This window comes from Cervus elaphus, chromosome 7, assembly GCF_910594005.1.
Source record: "Cervus elaphus chromosome 7, mCerEla1.1, whole genome shotgun sequence".
Lineage (NCBI taxonomy): Eukaryota > Metazoa > Chordata > Mammalia > Artiodactyla > Cervidae > Cervus > Cervus elaphus.
Window position 1 is genome coordinate 8,987,341 of NC_057821.1, and position 14,950 is coordinate 9,002,290.

Here is a 14,950-nt window from a genome sequence, read left to right on the forward strand (position 1 = left end):
CCCCGGCTGTGCCCTAGGAGCCCGCACATCTGTCCCGGATACACTCCTGGGTCCATGAGCCTCTCTCGAGGACTTCAAAGAAAGGAAAGAGAAGCGTTTTCTTAGAGAAAACTGTAAGGAGACAGGTTCAGTCAGTGGTTGGGCTGAGAGCCTTTAAAAGTCAGAGGAACCAAGCAACGCAGAGCGCCCCCCTGCCAAAAACATCCCTTCAGCTCCATGTGCTGTGAGCCTGGGGTCCCTCGGCCTGCCCAGGCCTGCTGCAGGCGGGAGCTCAGCCGGTACGCTGGGACCAACCACCTGTGTCAGGATGTTCGGATGGCTCTGTCCCAGTCCCCGCCGGGACCCCGCAGAGCCTGCCCGCCCTTGGCCCCCCCCCCCCCCGCAGGGCCTCCCCTGCGCCGCCGGGCGCTGCCCGCCCTGCCCTTCCTCTCCATGACACCATTCCCATCCACCATCCCGCCCACCTCCACATGTCCGACCTCCGCCCCTCTCTCCTTCTCTGCCTGTGCTCGCCCCTCTTGCATCTCTCTCCAGCTCCATCGACCTTCAGTCCTTCATGGCTCGAGGCCTCAACAGGTGAGGGGCTCTGCGCTCCCCCGCCCTCTTCTCTCTGCCGTCTGCCGCCCGCTCCCAGCCTTCTCCATGCACCCTCATTTCCCCCACGTCTGCCCCGACCTGCCCTCACCCCTCCTCCTGCTGCCCCATCTGCCCCCTCTGCCCGGAGGCCCGGCCCGTCCTGTCTCTCTTGCACCCCTCGCACCCCGCCGCCGCCGTCTCTCCCTGCCCTGTGGCCCCCTCTTCACCCCAGGCCTTTGCTGATCACAGAGGCTCACCTGCCGGCGGCCTGCTCTGACCTCCCACTCGTGTGCCCCCTTCCCTTCCTGCAGCTCCATGGACATGGCTCGCCTCCCCTCCCCAACCAAGGAGAAGCCCCCGCCACCACCGCCTGGTGGGGGGAAAGACCTGTTCTATGTCAGCCGCCCACCCCTGGCCCGGTCCTCCCCCGCCTACTGCACCAGCAGCTCGGACATCACAGAGCCGGAGCAGAAGATGCTGAGTGTCAACAAGAGTGTCTCCATGCTGGACCTGCAGGGCGACGGGCCCGGCGGCCGCCTCAACAGCAGCAGCGTGTCCAACCTGGCGGCTGTCGGGGACCTGCTGCACTCGAGCCAGGCCTCCCTGACCGCGGCCTTGGGGCTGCGGCCTGCGCCTGCTGGCCGCCTCTCCCAGGGGAGCGGCTCGTCCATCACGGCGGCCGGCATGCGCCTTAGCCAGATGGGCGTCACCACAGACGGTGTCCCTGCCCAGCAACTGCGCATCCCCCTCTCCTTCCAGAATCCTCTCTTCCACATGGCCGCTGATGGGCCAGGGCCCCCAGGGGGCCACGCAGCGGGCAGCGGCCACGGCCCACCCTCCTCCCATCACCACCACCACCACCACCACCACCACCGAGGCGGAGAGCCCCCAGGGGACACCTTCGCCCCATTCCACGGCTACAGCAAGAGCGAGGACCTCTCCTCAGGGGTCCCTAAGCCCCCTGCTGCTTCCATCCTTCACAGCCACAGCTACAGCGATGAGTTTGGACCCTCTGGCACCGACTTCACCCGTCGGCAGCTCTCACTCCAGGACAACCTGCAGCACATGCTGTCCCCTCCCCAGATCACCATTGGTCCCCAGAGGCCTGTCCCCTCAGGGCCTGCAGGCGGGAGCGGCGGTGGGGGCAGTGGTGGGGGCGGCGGGGGTCAGCCGCCCCCATTGCAGAGGGGCAAGTCTCAGCAGTTGACAGTCAGCGCTGCCCAGAAACCTCGGCCGTCCAGCGGGAATCTGCTGCAGTCGCCGGAGCCGAGTTATGGCCCTGCCCGCCCACGGCAGCAGAGCCTCAGCAAGGAGGGCAGCATCGGGGGCAGCGGGGGCAGCGGTGGCGGCGGCGGGGGCGGGGGGCTCAAGCCCTCCATCACCAAGCAGGTAGGACAGCTGGGAGGGCTGAAGGGGCGGCGAGCGGGAGGGGAAAAGGAGACGGGTGGAGGGGAGCAGAAAAGTCTGTGGTCTGAAGTCACAGTTTTCTCATCTCCTTTCATTCATTAAACAAAGTGCACAGAGGGCCTACTTTGCTCCACGTGCTGTTGTGGGCACTGTGCGCTTGTCAGTTAACAGACAGGCCTTCCTGCCCTCTTGGGGCTCCCAGAGGAAATGTGATGAGAACAGCATTCACGAGGGGATCTGCGGGAGGACTCCCGTCTCCTTGGGCCATTTTCCCTGCCTCTGAAGGCGCCCGCCTTCTTCACCTTCCCTCTCCCCTCCTGCCCCAGCATTCCCAGACGCCATCCACACTGAACCCCACAATGCCGGCCTCTGAGCGGACGGTGGCCTGGGTCTCCAACATGCCTCACTTGTCGGCTGACATTGAGAGCGCCCACATCGAGCGGGAAGAGTACAAACTCAAGGAGTACTCCAAGTCTATGGACGAGAGCCGGCTGGACAGGGTACGAGGGGCCCTCCCTGCCCTGAGCCCTGTCATTACCTTTACCCACAGGGCAGGCTTCTAGTCCCTTCCAAGGGCAACACCTGGGGCCAAGTAGTTATGAGAAGAAAGGACAAAGACCCGATCCCTTCTGAGAAGCCCTCAGTCTCTCAGGGGAGGCCAGATACAATCAGTCCATTGAAAAGCCCCTTTCAGCTCTGTTTTGTGGGTTCCACACATGGTAGATTGTCGGGGGAAGCATGCTGTGTATTAGACCGCCTCCGTGTTCCTCCCCAGGGAGAGCATAAGCCCTGGCTCCTGTGGCTTCTCAGGAGGACAGTTACTGCACCAGCAGTGGGAGCTGATCCACTGGGCGAGGGCAGGGCAGTTATACCACGAGCCACGCACGGCATCCCCAGTCACTGTCCCATGGCACCGGAGACAGAGGGGTAGCGGTCACAGGTCTCGTGTGCGAAAACGGGGTGTATTGGCGCACGTGGGGAAGACCATCCAGACTTTGAGCTGCTGGTGGCCCCCAGCAAAAGTCAGCCGAAGCTCTGGCCCTTACTCAGCAGAAAGCTGCTTGGGAGCCGTTGCTACAAGGACCCTGAAGAAGAGGGTGACTGCAGGATTAGATTATACATACAGGATACATAATTCCAACTAGGGGAGCAGAGAGGTATTTGGGGAGAAGTAGTCTCTGAGCAAAGAAAAATGTTGGGATTGATGTAGATAGACTTGAGCTAAGAGAATATCTTTAGACCTTATTATAAATTTTTTCCAGCACTATTTAACAAACCAAGGATAAAATGTCTGTGTCCATGAGTCTGTCTAGGCTCCTGTGTGGGGTCTCCTGTGTCCAGGTGCAGGCGTCAGGGCATGTGTATACCTCTAGGTTGGGGGAGTCCACGGTCTTGTTACATCTTGAGGGAGCCTCAGCCCCATGGGAGGGGTTTCTTAAGTTTGTGTGTGTGTGTGTGAGAGAGAGAGAGAGAGGGAGATCAAGAGGCCAGGGAAAGGCTGGAGGAGACTGGTGAGGATGCCTCAGTGCACGGTGCTGTGCTTAGCAGGCAGGGTAGAGGCTGGGTGGACGGTCAGGCCCAGCCCCCCTCACAGTGCGGGGTCGTGTGCCCGGCGGGCAGGTGAAGGAGTATGAGGAGGAGATCCACTCGCTGAAGGAGCGTCTGCACATGTCCAACCGGAAGCTGGAGGAGTATGAGCGGAGATTGCTGTCCCAGGAAGAGCAGACCAGCAAAATCCTGATGCAGTATCAGGCCCGGCTGGAGCAGAGTGAGAAGAGGCTACGGCAGCAGCAGGTGGAGAAGGACTCCCAGATCAAGAGCATCATCGGCAGGTGAGGAGCGGCCCGGGCAGGGCTGGTGAGGAAGAGCCTGAGGCTGAAGAGGGTCAGTGAGCCCCCCCAGCTCAGGACACCCGGAGGAGAGCCCACCACCTTCCCAGGGATGCCACCTCCTCCACCGTCACCAGATGGAGAGACGCCTTGTGCTCAGCGCAGTAAATGTCCTTTTAGTAAACCTTGAACTCTTTGCTAGCAATGTCTGAAGCCCTCAGAAATGCACCTGTTACTGTCCAGCCATCTCTGTGTGTCTGGACTGGCCTAGGCTGGGGCTCCCCACTGCTTATTCTCAGGCCAGCCTATGATGCTCACCCCAAATCTGAGCAGGGGTCCCTTAGCCACAGTAGCCCCTGATGTTCCCATCCTGGGCCGCCCTCCTCTGCAGCTGTGGAAAGGTGTTCCGTCAGAAAGTGAATGATGCGCGTTCTACCTTGTGCTCTGCCAAGCCCTGAGCTCCAAAGGAAGTGTCTCAACAAGGGGGTCAGTTAGCTTGAGAACTGGATAGGACCCCACACCCCACTCCAACCAGAGCCAGCTCCATTTCCATCCATTCTCAGTGTATTTTTGAGTAAGATTAATTAGAAAAGCTTGACTTGAAACTTTTGAAAACCACTGCTGTGATATCCTTTATGAGAAATCACCTTGAGAGCCTTCTATGAGGGTAGAGAGAAGCTGGGAATGATGATTATAGAGACCCCTCTTGGGCCAGGGGTGTCCAGGGGCTGCCGTGGAGACAGTCTCAGTTCCGTGAGGTGGCGTAGGGGATGGAGAAGCCAGATCTTCAGCTGCAGTGTCTGCGGAAGGGCCTGCTCATGGATAGAGTGTTGAGTGCTGTGTGCCTGGTGGGTGGGGCCCCCGGGGCACAGAGACCTGTCCTTGGCAGGGAGATGCAGGCATTCCTGAAAGCGGGTGAATGACGGACAGTCTCTGGGGGCCCTGAGGTGGGAGCAATGGAGGGATTCTGAGTGCAAGCGAGAAAAGTGCCGAAGCTTCTTGAGAGAGTGGCAGGGTTCCCAGGGTCGGGATCTCCCCGGGCAGGCTCCCCGCCCGTGCCCGCCACTAACCCCACTGAAGCCCGTCCCTTCAGGCTGATGCTGGTGGAGGAGGAGCTGCGCCGGGACCACCCCACCATGGCTGAGCCGCTGCCCGAACCCAAGAAGAGGCTGCTCGACGCTCAGGTGGAAATTACAATGTCATTTATCTTCTCCGTGTCCCATCCCCATCCATCCCACTGTCCTTCGTGCGGTCACTGCGCCAGCCACCCCGGCCCCATCGCCGCCGTCTCTCCCGTTGTCCTCCGTCCAGCAGCCGCTCCCGGCCGTCCCCCGCGACCCCATCTTCATCCAGTCGTCTGTGCCTTCGTCACTCCCAGCAGTGTCAGCCTCCACTCCCTTCCCCCTTCCCCATGCCTCCCCACCCTGCCTCCCCTGCTCGGCTGCATTTCAGGACCTCCAGCCAGAACCTCAGTCTCTCTGCTCCCAGACCCGAGTCTTGGCCCCAGACTGGCGTGGTCTCCCCGAGCGCCTCTCAGGCCAGGGGGCCGGAGGCAGTGCTTCACCAGCGCAGAGCCCCCGGCGGGTGCCCTGGGGCCATAGAGGTGCTTGTCATCACTGCTTCCTGGGCCCCTCAAGTTCTCCTTGTTTTCTGACGGCTCGCCAGGCCTCTTCCCAGCTTCTGGGATCCTGAAGCCCACCCCCCACCACCCGGCCCCACACTCTGAGCACCCTCTCCTGCCAGTGTTTAAAGCCCAGCCCACCTTCTTCAGCCCTGTTCCCCCTCTGGTCCTCACACCTGCCTGACCGCCCTAGCTCCCAGCCGGCCGCCCTCTCTCTCCAGCCAGCTTTTAGGACTTCCCTCCCTCCCCCAACCCCTTGTTTCCCTATCCCCAGTTCGGCTCACTTGCCCACCCATGCTTTCCTCTCCTCTGCTCTGACCTCCAGGCTCCCCCCACCCAGAACCACCAAGGCTCCTGACCCCATGACCCCACTCTCTCCCCCTGCAGCTCCTCATCAGGTAATTCTCCTGGTTCCGCTTTGACCACGGGCGGAGGACACAGGGGGAGGTGACTCCGGACCACTGCAGGTTGGTCGTGAAGCCCACTCCCTCTGACTCTCCAGAGCCCCTCCCCGGCTCACGGCTGCCCCCCACACCTGAGGACCTCCCCAGACGCGACCCTCCGGACACCTGCACAGACCCATCTCCCCAAGCACTGCCCCAGAGCACTTCCCTGCCGCCTCCCAGAACCGTTCAGGGACACCTGCTCCCTACCAAGCTCTTTACCCTAGACACCTGCACATCCCTAGATCACAGCGCCCTCCCCACACAACCTCCCCGCACCTCCCCACACCCTGCCTCCTCCTCTAATCTCTCCAGTGTATGTCTGTCACCCCCCATTTCACCAAAGCGTCCTTGGGGGTTGGGACGTTGGGGGTAGGGTTTGTTAAGGAGGGGTGGTGACACTGGGTTGGGGGGCGCTGGCTAAAGGGGCTGTGCTGGCTGCAGCAGGTAGGCTGGGGTTTCCTCTTCCTTCTCCCGGTTCTGTGGAGAGCCCTCCTTCCTTCCACCCCTCACCTGTTTCTCTTCCTCCTTCCCTACACCTGTGAGGTAGACAGCATCTGAGGCTCCTATTCGACCCTGCTGGGTGGGAGTTAAGAGTGTGTAGTTAATGCAGGGAGACTTTGGGGGTCTTGGAAAGGGTGCCATTCAGATGTCAAGACAGTTAAGGGTGAGTGGAGCAAGGAGAAGGATCGAGAATGGAGACCCTGATGGATGTTAGGACGTGGACCGGCCCACGTGGTGTGGGAGTTGGCAGTGTCAGGAGATTACTTCCTAGATAAGATCATGGGCTGGTAGCCGTGTTGATTTCAGGCAGAGGTGCTAGGTTGGGGGCTGCTAATGCCATTCACTCCCCGTCTCCTGCTACCCAGTGGCCTTGCCGGGCACAGAATCCTACCTGAAAAGCCAGTAAGTGGGAACCTGTCAACCAGTGACATCACTTCTGAGAGGCTTTATTTTCTGCAGGATGGATCTGCAGTGGGCAGTGGCTCCTCACACTGTAATTTTAACTCTCTGCCTGCCCAGCCTCTCTGTCAAAGTAGTTAGTGAGCTGAAAACAGATGCTGCCAGGCACCAGGGGACCTCACCATTTAAAGGACTCCTGTGGTGAATTCTTTTGTAAAATGAATAATGGCACCCTAATTTATCTCCTTTCTAAATTTGGGTCCCTGGGGGTGTCGGGGGCACGCCTGTGTGCCGCTGCCAGCAGACAAGCAGAGGGAAGGGAGTCTGAGGTCTCCTTCCCCTGCTCTCCCGCCACACTCAGGATGCCCTGCTGCACGTGACTTCCTCTTGTTGACTCCTGGAAAGTGTGGGAGGTACTCAGTAGCTAAGAGGGCAGCTTTGCTTAAATCTTGGGTTTGGGTGACCTTCTGAGAGGTGAGGAGAATGGATTCGGGAGCCTCTGCCTGGAATGTTGTTATGTCTTTAGCGATTCGGTCAGACACAGCTCGGTTGCTAGGCTTCAATGCCCTATATCTCAGGAAATAATTTGGACAGTTTTTCTAAATCCCTTTCAGGTATTGGTCCCTCTGTAACTCAACCATTAATGTAAAAATTAATTTTATGTCTGTATTTTTAAAAGCCAAATGAGCGACCTGAAGCATAGAATACATAGTGTTCTTCTCCGCTCCCAGCAGAGGAACAGAGGCCAGAGCTGAGGGGAGGAGACAGGAGTTGGTCCAGGAAGGGTAGAAAGGGGTAGAATAGTACCAGGGGTGGGAGTCCCCCTCACCCTCTAACTGGGAGCCCAGGGTGAGGGAACGAAAGGAACATGGGGGTGGAGAGGAACGAAGTCCTTCTGCTTCCTGGGGACGCAGAGCTTGGGGCATGCTGTGTCTCTGCAGGAGCTCCTGGTCCTTCCTTTCTGACATCAGCATGAGAGGCAGCCCTCCCACAGTATTTTTTCCTTCCCACATTACTTCCCTGAATCCTGTTCCTTTCCCCCAGTACAGTTAAACCTCTCTAATGTAGAGTGTTGTATTTGAGATGGCCACTCTGAATAAGTGACAAAACTGAATGACAGTATCTGTTTAATGAAATGCATATCTTCAGAATATATACAGTAAGTAGAACTCCATGAACGAGGCTTTTCCACTCGAGGCCCTCAGGGAGCATGTGTTAATGAGTGAATAGGATTGAAAAGCCTGTTTTCTGGTATAGGTTAAATATTCCCTCCCACAGACATGTTTCTACTATTAATTTGCTTAGCACATTCTTTCTTCACAGATAAAGGAAAACTCAAGCCCAGTTTTTGTTCAAATTATGAAAAAATTCCAATCCATGGGGGGTTGGATTAATGAGGTTTTGCTGTACTGCCTTTCCTTGTTCCCTCTGCACTAAGTTCCCACCTCAAGTTGGTGGTGGCCTGGGAGGGGGCCCTGGGCAGTGGAAGATGCCAGGGTTAGCTTGAGGGTGAGATAGGAAACTGACCTCTTTTGAAATGGGTTCCTGGTGTGACTCCTGGGGTTGAAGGCCCCAGTTAGGAGTCGGGGTAAGAGTCTCTTCTCCCTGATTGCAGAAGATGTACCTTCTCCTGCAGGTGAGAACAAACGAGGAGGATGTGGGTGGGAGGGGTGTCCTGGGGGAAGGGGGTGGGATAGTTGGTGGAGTGGGCCAGCTCTGGGGGAGGCCACTGCTTGGGGGCTGGCAGCCAGGCCCCCGCGAAGCGTCTCAATAAGTCCGCGCTCTCCTCTTTGGTATCTTGCAGGAGAGGCAGCTTCCCCCCTTGGGTCCAACAAACCCGCGTGTGACGCTGGCCCCACCTTGGAACGGCCTGGCCCCCCCAGCCCCACCTCCCCCACCCCGGCTGCAGATCACTGAGAACGGCGAGTTCCGAAACACCGCAGACCACTAGCCCACCCAGCATCTCAGACCTCCTCCTCCCTCCCTGTGCACCCCACCCTGGAACGGCACCGACCACCAGGACTGGACGTCGCCGAGGGACAGTGGGATCGCCTCCCTGAACGCCTCCTTGCGGGGCACCAGTCCCCTACCCCCACTGCACCATTTCTGGGAGGGAGAGCGGGGAGCCTCAGCTGCCCCCTTTTCCTTCCTGCTGGGGTGCTGTCCCCTGTGACCCCCAGGACCCTTGCCCCAGGACACAGACCCCTTCACTCCGGGGTGCTATCCCCATCCTCTGCCTCATCGTTCCCCTGAGCACTGGGGGACAGACCCTCACCCCCACCCTGGGGGTGCGGCACCTCCAAACTTTCAACTTCAGGGTGATTTTTTAGCAGTAACCAGAGCTGACAATCTAACTCCCCTCCACCGCCCCATTTTGGCCTCCCCTGTCCCCCTTGTTATGGGGAGGGGACCCCGGGTGAGGGGGTCCTATTACCCCTTGATTTCTCAGGAGCGTCTGGGGGGGCTCAGCACGCACAAACTCCTTCTCCTCCTACCACTCTCAAATACTCTCCCTCCCCACCCAGAACCCAGATGGGGTGGAGGGGCCACCGGGGCAGGGAGGGGGCGGCAAGGGGGAATGGGAGTTGTCTCCCTTTCTTCCATACCTGATCTGCTCTTGGCTGGTCCCAGAGCGGGGTGAGGGGGCTCAGGCCCCCCCCTCCCCCAGTGCGTTGGGTGGGGCGGAACTGAGGTTCAGGGGAGGGGTTAGGGTTTAGCAGGGGGGTGTATGTTGGGGAGGACAGACTAGCTGATCTGCCCTACCCTGACACACACAGCCCCCCTGCCCCCCCCTCTTGGTCTCTACTCCCAGGGGGAGGGGGGAACTTACTCTAGGAAAAGCCATGTCTCTCTCCCCCAGGGCAGGGGGACCTGTGTTGGAGGAGGGGTGTTGGGGGCCCCCTTCCATGACTCTGTCCCCTGGGGGAGGTAGGACAGGGCTGGGCTTCCCTCTCATCCTCCCCCCGCCCCAATCTCCCTCCACATCTCTCCCTCCCGCCAGCTCCACAATTTTTCGGTGTTTCTCTGTACATAGCTCTCTGGCGGGATAGGGGAGGTAGGATGGATGGGGTTTGGGGTGGGTCGGTCATAGGAGGAGAGAAGGCCCTCCTTGGCACCCCCTCGTCCCTGACTGCTGTCCTCTACCCAGCCTTGCCCCCTCATCCCTTCTTGCGTTTGGTATTGAGACTTCTCGGACTCCACCCTTCTTTCTTTTGTATGGACAGTTCCCTTTCAGTCCCATCCCCTACACACAGACACCCAGCCGGGGCCAAATTTATACTTATATAAAAGTTGTAAATATGTGAAATTTTATCCCTGTGCCCTTCCTTGCTTTCCCAACCTCAGACCCTCCCCCTGGACCCCCTTTCCTCTTCTCTTCTTTGGCTGTTGTAATTATCTGGGATTTGTACTGTACATATCTGGGGTGTGTGTGTGTGGGCTGGGGGCAACCCCTCTGTACAGCGCTTCCTGGCCCCCTCCCCCCCACGATTCCGTCCCCCACCCCATAAGGGTAGGGAGATGTTCTTCCTACCTGTTTTATTTTGTTTTCTCGTTCTCCCTCCCCACCCCTCCCCACCCCACCCCCAGCCTACTCTCTCCCCCACCACTGCCCCTTTTCTTCCACTCCCAGCCCCATTTCCTTTTTTTCTGGAGTGTGTGGTGAAACAGAAAAATCATGTTTAATAAACGGAGATTGTTCTTTTATCGCGGTGCTGACTTTCCTAGTCTCGGACCTCCAGGAGGATTAGCATGGTGACAGGAACTGCTTTTTGAGAGGAAGCTGACAGCTTGGGAGAAATTCTGTATCCTTGTGTGATGCCATAGTCTTGGCCCTAGAATACCGATCTCCCAACCAGCGAAACTGTTTTAGAGTAGGAGTCTTGCACAGGCCAAATTTCCCCCATGTGTCTCACCACTGCGCCACTTAACCCCAAGAGTAGAGAGGTTAAGGAACAGCAGCATTATCTGATAAAAAATTACAAGTGTACATCTACATGTCCCTTAAAAATAATTACCTAGAAATGAAGATTATTTAATTGTTGGTTAAAGTGCTCCTGTGCGGAACGGAGGGAAGAACTGGGTGCCTCAGCCTTGTGGAGTCGGCCCCTGGGCCAGCATTTGCCGCCTCGGCCTCCCCTGAGGAAAGGATGGGAACTCCCACCTCGCTGGTGGCAGGTCGGGGGAGGGAGCGTGGGATAGAAGGTGATGCGAACAATACCTAGCCCATACACTAGATGCCCTCTTAATCTCCACCTATCGGGGGCAGGCTCTACATTTAATCACTGGCATGGCTCACTGGTCGCGCCCTCGGTACCGGGTGCACCTTCTCCTCCCTTCTGTGGCCCGGGCCGGGTCTACTGCCTCCCGCCAGCACCGCCTTCTCCCCGGCGCGACCAATCGGCGTGAGGCTTGTAGGCCGGCGCCCTCCGATTGGCTGTCTCCCTGGCCCCGCCCAACTCCTAGAGGTCCGCTTCCGGCGGGGAGGAGGCGGCTTCCGGCCGAGGCGGTGCGGTTGCTGCAGAGGCGCTTTGGACGCCAGACCGCGTGTGTACCCGTGGGGGCGTGGCGGCAGGAAGGGCCAAGCTGCTGGCGCTCGCGGTCCCCAGGTGCCTGCCAGGGAGTTGGACTCTGCGGGCACGTGAGTTGGGGAGCGGAACGGCGGGGTCCGGCTCGCGGCTAAAGGACCTTCTCCTCGCTACAGGCCCTGCAAGTTCAAGCCCCGGTTGGTGTTTTGTTGTGGTTTGTTTTCGTTTTCTCGGCGGGGTGTGTTTGGGACTGTTCTGCCCGAACCACCGGCGACCGAAAAGTTCCCACACGTTGGGGTGCAGCGGAGGCGGACGTTTTTGGGGAGATAAGATTGCCCTCATCCCGAGCGTCTGTGACCCCCTCTTTCCTCCACAGCCCTCGTCGCGCAGGGGCTCTCCCCCGCCCCCTCACCTCCTGTACCCGACCCTCTGGGGTCTCTTTCTTCCCCAGGAGGCCATGGATACCTCGACGCCTTTGCCTTCCGTAGCCCCCTCCCCAGCCTGCAACCCAGCCCCACGGACGATCCAGATCGAGTTTCCTCAGCACAGCTCGTTGCTGCTGGAGGCCCTGAACCGCCACAGGCTGGAGGGAAAGTTCTGTGATGTCTCTCTCCTGGTGCAGGGCCGCGAACTGAGGGCCCACAAAGCAGTGTTGGCCGCCGCTTCTCCTTACTTCCACGACAAACTACTTCTGGGGGATGCCCCGCGTCTCACCCTTCCCAGCGTTATCGAAGCCGATGCCTTCGAGGGGCTGCTCCAGCTCATTTATTCGGGGCACCTCCGTCTGCCCCTGGATGCTCTCCCTGCGCACCTCCTTGTGGCCAGTGGCCTGCAGATGTGGCAAGTGGTAGATCAGTGCTCAGAGATCCTTAGAGAACTGGAAAACGCAGGTGGTGGGATTTCATCCCGAGGAGCTACCCCTTTCCACACACTTCTTTCCACCACAGGAGGCTGGTGCATCCACTCTTCCCCTTGCCAGACCCCGGCACAGTCTTATGCTTCTACCCAGAGCCCGATTGGAGGGGAGGGGAGTGAACTGGGAGATATGTTACAGCTTCAGGTTGAAGAGGAAGAGGAGGAAGAAGATGAGGAGGACCAAGGGTCAGCAGCACCCTCTCAGACTCCTCAGTCTCAGAAAGGGTCAGGGAGTTTTCCTTGCCCTCCTGCATCCCACCCCCTGCCCACATCCACTACTCCTTGCAGGCTTCCAGAGGGCGAGAATGCCCCACCTGAGTCTCCTGCTCCTCACACTGCATTGCCCCCCAAAATCTTCTACATCAAGCAGGAACCCTTTGAGTCCAAGGAGGAGGTAGCAGGAGGCGGAAGTCAGTCTGTAGGAGTGAAGGAGGAGACCAAAGTGTTTCCAGGAGGGAACACTGAAGAGAATGGAGAACTGGGGTTCCTACTGCCCTCAGGAGCAGGGACAGCATCTGGAGGAGGTGGTCCATCCTGGAAACCAGTGGATCTTCATGGGAATGAAATCCTGTCATGGGGTGGGGGACCTGGGGGAGCAGGGCAGGCTGTGCACGGGCCTGTGAAGCTAGGTGGCGCACCCCCTGCAGATGGAAAACGCTTTGGTTGTTTGTGTGGGAAACGCTTTGCAGTGAAGCCAAAGCGTGACCGGCACATCATGCTGACCTTCAGCCTTCGACCCTTTGGCTGTGGCATCTGCAACAAGCGTTTCAAGCTGAAGCACCATCTGACAGAGCATATGAAGACGCATGCTGGAGCCCTACATGCCTGTCCTCACTGTGGTCGCCGGTTCAGAGTCCATGCCTGTTTCCTTCGCCATCGGGACCTCTGCAAGGGTCAGGGCTGGGCCACTGCTCACTGGACTTACAAGTGATTGCTGAGGCCATATGCTAACTTTCAGGACAAGGGAGCCACTGCTGCTGATGGATACTTATTACCCCTCACTACCACAGTACCCTAATCTTGTATCTTGTTGGTGTTGGTGGTTTTTTCCTTGGCCATACTTCGTAGCATGCCACTAGGGGTTGAACCTGCACCCCTGCAGTGGACAGTGCAGAGTCCTAAGCACTGGACCAGCAGCAACGTCCCTGTATCTTGTTCATTATTCCAGAAGGGTAGATATATTATGAATCTCTTCTTGGGTGTGGGCCTCAACCTGACAGATTTGAAAACTTGATTTCTCATCTCCAGGTTTTTGCTAACTATCCTACAGGAAACTGGTTTACAGGCCGTAAACATACTGATCAGTTGCCTGTAATAGATCTTTTCATACAGGAAACTGGATTAAATTTCAGATTAGAAGTTTTATTTGATGAGAGAGGAGTTAGAGCAAGAAAAATTATGATAAATGTTTAATTCAGTCTCTACGAGAAGTTAAGGGAGCTGGTCTCCATTCAGAGTTCTAGTAATCCCAGAGACTAAGCTCTAAGCTTTACTTTTCCCTCATCGTTGCTGAAATTTTATGAGTAAAGGTCTTCTATACTTTTCCTTTGTTATGATTTTCTGGAAACCCTTCAGTCTGTAAATTACTTTCTCACCCGTAGGTACTTTTTCAACCCCTTTATTTTGTATGTTGTAGTTGAGCACTTTAACAAATTGAGGATTCCGTGAGTCACTTAGAACCCTCTTTAATAGAGGTATTCCCTCCACAGTCTGTGCCTCTTGTCTACCTTTGACCACCTCTGATCACTAATATTGATCACAGGGACTGAAATGTGATTAGTGAACTCAGGAGATGGCCACTGACCTAAAATGCTCTCAGGGTAGTGCCACTGCTCTGAACAAGTGGCTGAGGTTAGAGGGACTCAGGGCTGAGGTGGCACATGCTGAAAACTAGAGAAATAACTGCACAGTGGGACCATACCTCCTCCCTTTCCATCCTCACCCATATTACAGCCCCTTGGTCCACACATAGGAGGGTAGATGTTGGAATGGGGAGATTGTCGTAGTTTTATTTCTTCAAATAAACTTTGCCATGAAATCTAAGCTAACTGTGAACTGAATTGAGTCATTTATATGGGAGAGACCATGTGAAAAGAGTTGCAAAGACCTGGATGTATTCCTTATACAGCTGGGTTATATCAGTGGGGGAAGAATCAGATAGTTTCACGCTGATGCAGAGAACACAGTCCTGGACATTGGTGGACCAGATTCTCAGTCCTCACCTGCCTCTGAATAACTTCTGATAAGTTACCTTATTTTTCAGAGTTTTAATTTTTTTTTTTTCTTTTGCGGGGTGGGGTGTTATGTACCTTCTGACTGGTTCTTTGTTTTCTCTTTTTTTAGGGGTTGTTCACATGATTCTATAATGTTGCCTCCTGACTTCATGTATTATGTGTATTGTTTGGTTTGTTCAACACTTATTACAAAGCACTGTACTCAACCCTGACTTACACTCATAACCGTGAAGAGTTCGCAGCTACTACCAAAGCTAGATATAATGACAATGTGGTATAGTAAGTCCATGATGGGGGACAGTACAAGCTACTGTAGTGGCACAAAGGAAGCTGAGTAAAGACCTATTATAGGTCACCAGAGGTTTCACAAAGACCTCCTCTGTTGCCAGAGTGTGGCAGTGGGGATAGGTGACTGAATTGATGTGGAAATGGTGAGCATGAGAACTGCAGAGTCAAGACTGACAGCCTTTGCCAAAGCCGGTACCTCAGAAGTTAT

At 56.8% G+C, this 14,950-nt stretch overlaps 2 protein-coding genes across 23 annotated transcripts in view; both read left to right on the forward strand.

Annotated features, from left to right (window-relative positions):
- The window catches only part of SYNGAP1 (synaptic Ras GTPase activating protein 1), a 32,121-nt gene extending 21,637 nt beyond the window's left edge, over positions 1–10,484 (forward strand). For 9 of the 22 annotated variants that reach the window (XM_043907150.1, XM_043907154.1, XM_043907156.1 and 6 more), the window contains 6 exons: positions 535–576; positions 888–1,965; positions 2,310–2,483; positions 3,604–3,815; positions 4,906–4,999; positions 8,584–10,484. In XM_043907150.1, coding sequence (XP_043763085.1) covers positions 535–576; positions 888–1,965; positions 2,310–2,483; positions 3,604–3,815; positions 4,906–4,999; positions 8,584–8,730 — 1,747 coding nt within the window. In that variant the 3' untranslated portion in view covers positions 8,731–10,484. Of the gene's footprint in view, positions 1–534; positions 577–887; positions 1,966–2,309; positions 2,484–3,603; positions 3,816–4,892; positions 5,000–5,758; positions 5,901–8,583 lie in introns of those variants that run through there. The other 13 variants (XR_006341956.1, XR_006341957.1, XR_006341959.1 and 10 more) reach the window with 13 other exon arrangements.
- A 780-nt stretch (positions 10,485–11,264) lies between these two features.
- On the forward strand, positions 11,265–14,263 carry ZBTB9 (zinc finger and BTB domain containing 9). Its single transcript, XM_043907183.1, has 2 exons — positions 11,265–11,502; positions 11,757–14,263. The coding sequence occupies exon 2, from the start codon at positions 11,763–11,765 to the stop codon at positions 13,149–13,151; it is 1,389 nt and encodes a 462-aa protein (XP_043763118.1). The 5' UTR covers positions 11,265–11,502; positions 11,757–11,762; the 3' UTR covers positions 13,152–14,263.
- Positions 14,264–14,950: the final 687 nt, after the last annotated feature.

Coding starts and splice junctions, on each gene's coding strand:
- ZBTB9 (XM_043907183.1), top strand. CDS start 11,763: ATGGATACCTCGACGCCTTTGCCTTCCGTAGCCCCCTCCCCAGCCTGC.